At 37.6% G+C, this 10,350-nt stretch overlaps 1 protein-coding gene across 3 annotated transcripts in view; it reads right to left on the bottom strand.

The window, feature by feature from the left end:
• Positions 1-3,622: 3,622 nt before the first annotated feature.
• Positions 3,623-10,350, bottom strand: part of RAB31 (RAB31, member RAS oncogene family) — a 30,424-nt gene continuing 23,696 nt past the window's right edge. Inside the window, exons 6-8 of one of the 3 annotated variants that reach the window (XR_009154150.1) lie at positions 9,898-10,007; positions 9,045-9,228; positions 3,623-8,253 (exon numbers count right to left, since the gene is read on the bottom strand). Coding sequence is in view for 1 of the 3 variants with exons in the window: in XM_058175249.1 (XP_058031232.1) it covers positions 9,131-9,228; positions 9,898-10,007 (208 nt within the window). In the remaining 2 variants the exon portion in view is untranslated. Of the gene's footprint in view, positions 9,229-9,897; positions 10,008-10,350 lie in introns of all 3 variants that reach the window. The other 2 variants (XR_009154151.1, XM_058175249.1) reach the window with 2 other exon arrangements.

The raw sequence follows: 10,350 nt of genomic DNA, 5'->3' as shown, positions 1-10,350 counted from the left end.
GAACGGATTGTCCAGGCCATTCCCTGGTGGGCCGTCTGAAGCGACTGCTCTGCTCGCCTATCTTCAGGTTGCAAACCTTCCTCCGGCTGCATTTGACATCAATGCAGCAATGGGCACATCCACCGGTGGAGTCTGGAGCACTGACACCAACTCCAGGCTTATGTTGGAATATCGTTTGTCCACAGAGGATGGGAATGGAGCCAACTCTGGCGATGCCCACTGCCATCGAACCACATCCACAAACAAGCGAGGGGATGAGATGGTGTCCACCGCCACGGCGAGCCACATTAGCAGCCTTGAAGAGCAACAATTTGAAATATTTGGCAGGAAGAGGCCAGTAAATGGGGTTGCTCCAATAACAAACCCTCATTGTCAGAGAGGTCTGGATCTCTATGCTTGATGTCCTCTAAGAGCGACGGCTGACCTTCCTGAGAGTTGAATGGGGAACCTGGACCCAAAAATGATGAAAATCCTCGAGGCAAGGATTAATATAAGAGTCCAAGCAATAGACCCATCAGACAATGCATGGCCAGGGAACTGAAGGCTGGAAGAAAGACTCTGCTATGTGGCTTGAGAAATGATGGCATGGAGATTGTCCAGTAACAGAAACTCCTGGCCCACTTCAGGATGGAAAACTGGTACCTCTGGACCAAATGCTCCCTGAGATGCCAGCGTGGGGCCCAACTGGGAGCCTCACCAGTGCTGGTGGATCCGGGGGGTAGATGTTGCCCCTCACAACCCCTCCGTGGGGATATGCAGTGGACAGCTCTGCAATGAAATCTGGTCTGTGGAGACACCTGGTGACCCCCCATGGCCCTGTTATACAGCCAATGTACCAGGCTCAGACAGCGGCTCCAATTCCAAAGGCTTGCTCTTAACTGCCCGATTGCAAATTTTCTCATTCCATAGGGATGCTTTGGAAGTGGTCTTATGGTGGCTAGATTTGATGTGAGACTTAGATGTACGCTCATTACCATGGCTCGTCTATGAGATCGGCCCCAAAAGGCCCTGGACTGCCCTCTGCCAGGTTTCATGTGGCCATTGTAGCATGGTTTGAGGCCCCAGTCCTCTTGGACTTGTATAATGCCTTAGGCATTGTTGCAGGATGGAAATTCACTGCCAAGAATGATTGCCCACCCGGGGCTAACAGCACAGGCAAGCAGTATAATTGATCATTGTCAACAACAACTCTTCAGCCAATCTGAAAGTGGTGGAGCAGTAAGACTCCAAAATGGCAGCTGGCTATTACTGGAGCACAAGGCTCAGACTAGTGGTGCCCTGCCTCAGACTAGAGGTGCCCTGTCACCTCAGCGACAGTCGGGATGCCAATCTTCGAACAAGACAGCTGGCCGTGAGCAGAGCTTGAGGCTATTATAATGGCGCTGTGTGTGGCCAGTGATCGATCAAAGGGTGGGAAGCCCAAAACTGGCCACTGTTAATTGCAGGGAGAAGGGGGAGTGTGAACTCCTCAAGGCGGCATGCTGCCGCTCCAGTGTAAAGGAGGAGCATGAAAGCTCCTGAAGCGGGGAAATCTTCCGGCAGCGAGCTCTTATCCACTGCTCACTAGCTGACAGGAGAGCCAAGGGCTATGGCCAGATATGCAGGTTGGCCAACTGGGAGCGTGAAGCTCCACCGATCTTCCGAAGTGCCGGGTGGGTGAAGGTGAAGTTCAAAATGGCCATCCGACGAGCCCTCTTCAAGTGCACCAAGACGCTAAGAAAAATGGCTTCCCCTTCATAATGGGAGCACAAAGTTCCACAACACAAACTTTCAGCTGTCTTCAGGAGCGCTTGACTCCACAGAAATCCCGGATTGCCTGCAATTCAACGGGGCACGAAATCAGACCAATAGTTGTAAAGCTCAACAGAGAGCTGATAGGTCCCTGTCAACGGCCAGAGCTGAAGCTCTAGCCAACGGGGAAATCTGCAGCGAGTCACTGCTGATGGAATTGTGGGACTCACGTAGATGGAATAAGAAGTCCAGGAGAAGTGTCTGAAGAAAAAACAACCAGGAATGAAGGAGAAAGCTCTCAACACATCTGTCCAGGCTGAAGGACTGAGTCAAAAGCAGGGAGGCCCTAGCAACAAGGGCGTGACTTACAATTTTGACAGACTCAATCCTTCAACTGAACAGATGAGTACAACCCATTCCTGGCTGCTGTCTCCACCACTATGGAGAAGGTGCCATTACATGTTGCTTATTGGCCTGTAGCCACATGACATAATTGGTCATTATGGAATAATGAAATAAGAATGCTGGATGAGGCCTTTCATTGACCCAGCACACTTTCTTACCTTTTTAAATCTCATATAAGGATTTTATATTCAACTTCATATCTATTACCGTATTGGGCAAAATGGTAGAAGTATGAACTTTGAGATCACTTTTTATAGTCTTCAGAAAATTATTACATGCAGTTCTATGCTGCCCAGGATCCTAAACTCTGACTGAATTAAAAACTAATTATGAAATCCCATAATAAACTACTACTATGCCAATACAACAACTTGGCAAATTACAATATCAATATTGTAAAAAAACCAAATCAACCCCAAACCTTTATAATAAAAACGTATCGCCCAATTTTACTGTAAAATTAATACTATAAGAAATAAGAATTCCCCAATCAGATAAATCAGTCCAAATCACTTCCCCATGCCTGCTTGAATAGAAATACCTTGGCAGTCCTATTAAAGACCAATAGAAAATCAGGCAAACTTTCAGTGGCAAGGTATTTCACAACTTTGATGCCATCACAAGGGAGGACTGTTTGGGCCCAACCCTCCATGTTACTTCAACTGAATTCATCCATGTTACTTCAACTGAATTCCAAGCACTTTCTAGAAATGTGCATGGAAAGAGCAGAATTATTTTGAAAAGTTCCTCAAATACTTGGAACCAAACCATCATTTTATAGGGCAAAACTAGCACCAATAATTGCAGTTGAAAATTGATTGTTACAAAACATTACAAAACTATTACAGGGGTGGCTCTTACCCCATTAACAGTCCAACCATAGTTTGTACCAACTGCTATTTCTGGATTGTCATCAAAGAAAGTCCCACTTAGAGCATATTATTGTAATCTTTCTGAAGTGAGGAGTCACTATTGTCAGTCTCTCACTTCAGGTGTAATGGATGAAAGCTGTCCTGGCCGTAATCTCCACGTTGTTTTAGCAAGAGTTGTAAAGTGCAATAGAACCATCCAATTGCGGAGTAGCTCCTTCAGAGAAAGTGTTACCCTTATATAGAGTAATGATTAGATCAAGATTACAGCTTTCTTACTTTTTAAAGAAAGAACAGCTGAATTTGCTGGGATGCAATCTGAGCTTCTTTGATGTTATCAAGGACCAATAGACTCCAAATCAAAATTTAGATGGCATTTCTGGGCTGGTTTGGGATAGAAATATGCAGATGTTAAATAGCATGGAGCAGAGGGCCAAGCTGTGCGATACTCATGAGATCATGGGTTCAATTGTTCCTTCTCCATGACTGAGTGTGAGTAAGGAGACAACTATTAAAACCCACCTGCCTCCCACTCCCAAATTCTGCAGGCAGCCTACAAAGATTCTTCGCTTGATAGCATCAAAGATGTCTAACAGGATTAAGAGGGGCATCCTGCCCTGCCTGTACCATCCAATCCTAACAAAAATAATCAACCTGACAGTAACCAATGACATTTGATAATAATAACCAAGCTTGATTGAAAGAGATCCAGGTTATCTGTTTCATTATGACTCCCTAACTGAAATCTCACTATCTTCCCCAGAATCTTCACCAAAATAAGGAAAGTTGAAAAAAATGTTATCTAATGCAGCCAGATTTAGAGATGATCTTTGGGGGGGGGGGATAAATTATTTCAAGCTGACAACACAATCGTCTCTCATAAAGAGTATTAATTACTTTCCATTTCCATATATGCATGCCTCTGTAGATGTTTTAAGTAGCCAGGCAGGAGTAAGTTAAGCCATAGGTAGCAGAGCTCATACCACCTAGAACCCTACCTATATTTTCAGATTTTTTTCAAGATAATCTAAGATGACTTCACAGTCAGTTACCTCAATTATTTTAAGATTATCCAAGTGATGTCTAACATATTATAATGAATAGGTTATTTTATCCATGAAGAATCTTGCAAGAACTGTTCTTCAATTACATTTAATTTTTGTTATCTATGAAAGACCATGTCACAGAAATTACAAACATTTATTAGTATTGCTTACTAGAGGTTAAATTAAAACATTGTTATAGGCTCAAATCTTGTTGGCAATTGTACAATTATTATATGCAGCAAACAATATTAATAGAGCAAACAATATTAATAGATTATAACATTCCATACATTAATGGGTCCAGCCCATTCAACATTTGATATAAACAATTCAAAGAGTACAATGCATTATATTTGTTTAGGTTTAAAAAAATCTGATTTTTAAAAGAAAAATATGTACTGGAAAGAGTATATAGTTACATAAGAAGCAAAGTGCCCGTGCACTGAAACATTACAATTGGCTATACTATATAATGAAAGACTAATTAAATAGTGTTGACCTGGCTATGAATAAAAATAATCTGTGAATACTTAATAGAAAAAATAATTGGATTCTCTTGCTTGAGTAACATAATTCTGCCATTTCTAGAAAGATGAATTTTCATGCCATCTTATCAGGGGTGAAATGTAAAATTTGTTACTACCAGTTCTGTGGGTGTGGCTTGGGGGTGTTTAATGTGACTGTGGGCGTGGCCAACTTTTTTTTTTTTTTTTTACTTTTAAAAGCATTTTTTCTACAGCCTCTGGCTGAAGAGGCTGTAGAAAAAATGCTTTTAAAGGGTGACAATCCCAACTGAGCCGCGCGATCATCAGAGCCTCTTTTTTTTACTTTTACAGTAAAAGCATTTTTTCGGCGGAAGAAAAAATACTTTTAAAAGTAAAAAAAACCAACTCTGATTATCGCATGGCTTAGCTGGGCATGGGCGCGGCTGGGGGTGCAGGGATTTTTGCTACCAGTTCTCTGAACCACCCGCCGCCATCGCTACCGGATCAGGTGATCCGGTCCGAATCGGGAGCATTTCACCCCTGCATCTTATACTATCTAGCATACAAGTAGGTATGCTACTTTATTTATGGAGAAAGTAGGAATCAAACTCACTGGAAGTGCAACTTTATTTCATTTTACCAATCCTTCTCGCTCCAAAAAGATCGTTTATGAATCCTTTTGGAATCTGAAGATGTAGGTTACAGGATACACACGTAAGGATCTTATTTTCTCTATCTTCATTGTTGTTTTGGTGGCAAAATTTTATTCTAGAGAATTCTTTTACAGAAAACTTTTCAGTGGAACACCATAAAGCCAATCCCAAGCACTGAATCCGAATGGTAGGGATTCACCCTACACACAGTGCTCCAATTCTGATATGTGCAGAGGGTTCATTTTCAAGAATTTTCTTCTGAATCTAATGGGTGGCCCTCAGAAATTGTAGATAGAAAAATGTTTGTTTGTGATACCATGTCTCCTTATTTTGCTTTGCTGACACAACACTTGTGATTAGCTGAAACATAATTTACTAAATTAGCTCCAACATTGGAAATTTTTAAGAAAATGTAGGATAGCCATTTGTCTGAAATAGTGTAGGGTTTCCTGCCTGGGCAGGGGGTTGGACTAGAAGACCTCCAAGGTCCCTTCCAACTCTATTATTATGTTATGTTAACCCATTTCCTTAGTTCATATCATATTTTCAATTATAAATAAACCATATTTCCACAACATATTTTGGCCTAGCATGTTATGCAAAACCAGGTGTAATCTGAAGGTAAGGATTGTTTTGTGATGAGTATTTTTCTCCCAGTTAAGAGGGATATGAAACATGTTCATTTCTCTCTCAACTAAGAAGATTTGGATTTATTTTTATAGCAGGATTTGTTTTGCTTCACCTTAACTACAATACTAAACACGAAACTAGAAATCAAATTAATATAACCTGCCAAGTTCATACATAAAAGTTAAAATGGAAAGAAAACAAAATATATCAATATTTTACAATGGCAATTTCAGCAGCTTTGCAACTGAATGAATATATACTCCAGAAAATGTCACATGGCATTGATTGGGCTTACTACTACAAATAGATGTAATATTGCCTTTTTTTTGGTTATCTATTCATTGAATTGCACAGCTCCTGAAGTTGCCACTGTAAAATATTGATACTAAGCTTTGTTTTCTTTCCATTTTAACTTTTATATATGAACTTGATTCTCAAATATTTACTTTCTTTTCTTATAAGCCGCTGTGCTGTGTATAGAAGTAAATATTTGTCTGACCCTTTGCAAAGAATGAGCTCTAAATGATTTAATATACTATTTTTTCTAATTCTCTTCCACTAAAAATTATACTATTTATTCTTATGGACATCTTCTTAGCAAAATTGGATATGAATTTTGGCAAAAAATTTCAACCCCAAAAAAGTTATTCAGGAATTATTGTCAAAAAAAGATAATCACAACTTTCTTATATTAGGCAGTTATTTTAATTTGACTGTTTTTACTGACAAAAGAACAGAGGTTTAGCTAAAAGTCTGTATTGTATAATAGAAAAATGAACATCAAAACTTCTTCACAGAAATCATTCTATTCTATTCATTCAAAAAGAGTTTTCAAGGACTTTTTCCCTGTAGCCGCCCTGAAACATATTATGTTGAAAATTATGATTCAACATGAATATCCTACAGATGGCAAAAACATTAGTGTCGCCTCTCATTTCTACATAGAAATATTTTGTGCCTCCACAACTTCTACAAAATAATATCTAAACATGCAATTCTGTAATAACAAGAAATATAAATATGCTACTTCAAGCAGGTAGTCAAACTAAATAGTTGTTGATATTCCTTCTATGATTCTACTCTGTAGATCAGTATCATATATGCAGTACTAATTATGTACCATCCATGCAGAATTAATTATGTACTATCAAGTCAGGATTGACTCTTAAAAGACCATACAGGTAGACAGATTTTGTTTCATTGCATAAGTTTAAGAACATGAAAAAATTCATCTATAGAATTTCCAAATTCTGTATTTGTCACTTTTTACTATTATAAATTTTATGATGGAATCTTTATTAGTTTTACTGCACATGTAGCAACTTCAACATATACTGCTCAAAAAAATAAAGGGAACACAAGAATACTGAAAGACATCCCAGATCTGAAGGAATGAAATAGTCTTATTAAATACAGTACATTGTGTTGTTTAGGTGTTCCCTTTATTTTTTTGAGCAGTATATATGCAATTTACAATAAAGGAAGCATGAAATAAAATGTATCAGTACTGTAATGGAATGTAATAACCTTGGGGAAGATATGCTAGTTAGGAAACAATCCAACAAGAAAGGCAGGAGCCCCCAGTGCTTAACAGTCAATGAAACTTAGGAAAAAACACACTTTAAAGACTCAAGGAATAAACAGTGGTGGTGAGAAGTTTGTACAGTGATACCTCGGTGCTCAACGGCTTCAAAACTCATTAAATTTGCTATGCAACACATTTTGACACAAAAATTTTGTCCCAGTATTCATTCTTTGTCTGGTACTTGATGAACTGCGATTGTGAAAGGGGAGGGGGGGTAGCTGTGGAGAATGGACAGGAAGTCAGCCAAACTGGGAATGTCACTGCAAAAGGAAGAGGGGGTCAGCTGCAGAAAGCGGACAGGAAGTCGGCCATGCTGGAAAGGTCACTGACATAGGAAAAGAGAGAGACAGGAACTCCTTCCTGGCCAAAACAAAGGGTTGCATGGTAAGTCATGTGGTTTGTTTGGCACTCGTCATTTTTAGTACTTGTCATGCCCCCCCCAAACCATTTAATAATGAGTACCAAGGTACCACTGTACCTTCAGATTTACAAGATTTTATTAATGTAGCCTTACAATAAAGTAGAATTAGTTCATCTAGTCATCTGGAAATTGAGTCATGGCAACTGGACTTATTTCCTTGTTGGTTTGAGAAGTTTTGCTGCTCATCCAAGCAGCTTTCTCAGTCTGAACAAGTCACTGGAATGTACTGATTCCTCTCACACCAACCTCAGGGTGTCCTCCCCAAATTGCTTGGTGATATATTGATAAAGTTTCTCAGTCTGGAAACTGAGTCATGGCATCTAGTGTTTCTTGTCTGGTGTATCTGGGAGGGCTGACAGTACTGAGGTCTTTCAATGAGTGGTGGTTGTTGTTTGCATTAGCTTCGTATGGTATCAGCTTTACTCAATCTATTACAAAAAGGACTCAAATAAAAAAGATTGTATTGTTTTTAACTTCCTTGGACTCCACATTGCATCTGTATTGTTACTAAGTAAGAAACAGACAGATCAAAGATGTAGATGCAAATAACTGCACTAAAGGTAAAGAACAAGAAAAAATACAAGTACAGAATTGATGTATTCAGATTGTCAGGTTGGTGTTAAGTTATTTCAAATCTGAATGAATTCAATAGAAAATGTATCCTGGTCTCTCTTTTTTTTTGGCCTTTGATGAAATGTCTGTTTGCATTTAACATGCAGTATTTAGTATATCCAAAACCTCTGCTTCTAACTTAAATGTGTTTGCATTTCAATGATTTTGCTTTTCCAATGCAGAAGTAACAGTTTAACATTTATCTGAATTGCTATTGTCACTAGACTATCTGCATTGGATGCAGAAGTGTAAGTACCTCATTTATACCTTTAAAAATAATTCTAAAAAATCATAGAAGCCAAATCCAGTAAAATAAAATAATTCTGTTTGATTAAAATACTGTGCATTATAATTCTGTAAAATTATACATAACGAGAAACATACTGAAAATACAAAAAAAGATTTGTTAAAAAAATGTACTTATTGCTTCTTTAGAATAGTCAAAGGTTTAAACAGATTATTCCAAATAATCTGAGTCACTGTTTCAACCAGTTTACTGCTTAAACGAATTGTCTACATAATTCTGCAGAACTCATTGGAAGGACATTTTTCTCCTACTAATCTCATCAATAAAGAATACTGATACTACTGTTTTTAGAGAGTGTACCATGTTGTTGACTTTCTGAAGTCCGTGGTTCAATAAATAAATGATCTTGTTTTATTTTCAAGTGCGTTAAACCAGTTCTGGTTTGTTTAACAGCATCTTCGTGTTGTCTGAGCAGTCTGCTTCCTGAGTTTGATTGTTCCACTGTTGCCATTTTCATGAGTTTCTAAAGGTGGAATCTGCCGACCTTTAAAAGCAAAAAAACATACATACAATTGTTAAAACCTTACAGCTTCTCTAAATGCTTAAAAATAGGGTTGTCTCCTTTTAAATCTTTAAACTAAAAAATAAACTTCCAGTTGGTAATGGAAATGGATTGAATTTATGCACAGATACTTTGCTTGTTTGGGGACCTATTCCCTCATCTTTTGATTACTCTATTGCTTGTTTTTCTGCTAACTGGTTAGCAGAAATTTTCTTTTGTCTTTATTATTTTAAAATCCAGCTTTATTGTTTAAAATGATTGCTCTTTAGTGGTAAATAGGTCCAAATAGACTTAAATAGAGGTCGGTAGAATATTCATCCAATCTTGAAAGTTTCAGGAATTAAGGATATATACTATTATATCCTTAAAATATTAATAAAATATTAATTCCTGAATTTATAACATAAGAAAAAATAATTCATTCTGAATTAGTTTAAGGTGAAATATTTTGAATAATATCTCTCTAGAAGTATATCCATATGATTCTCTGTGAAAAAATTATATCTTTCACTGTTGTCCTTTCATAAGAAATAGACTAGGGCTTTAACAAAGCTTGACCTAAATAAGAAAACTTTTTAAGTTTAAGTTTAAAAACTTTTAAAAACTTTTTACAAGCTTAACTATGCAAAAATGAATTCTAAGTTTACTTACTGATTGCTTGAAAGAGTTCTTCAATGTTAATTGCATTTTTGGCACTAGTCTCAACAACAATTGCACCTATAGACTCTGCATATTCTTTGGCATCTTTCATAGGTACCTCCCTAAAATAAAATTTTAGAAGTTTAAATTAAGTAGTTGTGAAACAGAATGTTTGGTTGAATTATAATATTCTTCATAATTTGAGCACAGTGAATATTCATTTCTTGTTTCTCATATGAGAAATATAATTACTTCTTGTTCTCACCAAATCTAGATGATGGGAAGAGGCTTTATGAACGAAATTCTTTTGTTGTACATTGCAATACAACACAAAATCTGTGAGTGTTTTCTGACAGCGTTAGGATCTGCCTACCTTTCTTTCTAAAGAAAATTGTGACTGTAACTCCCAGACATTCCAGCTATTGGGCTTGCTTGTGTGCTTATTTATTTATTTATTTATTTATT

This window comes from Ahaetulla prasina, chromosome 3, assembly GCF_028640845.1.
Source record: "Ahaetulla prasina isolate Xishuangbanna chromosome 3, ASM2864084v1, whole genome shotgun sequence".
NCBI lineage: Eukaryota > Metazoa > Chordata > Lepidosauria > Squamata > Colubridae > Ahaetulla > Ahaetulla prasina.
Note: the sequence above shows the minus strand (reverse complement) of the source record. Positions and strands in the feature narration are given on the sequence as shown.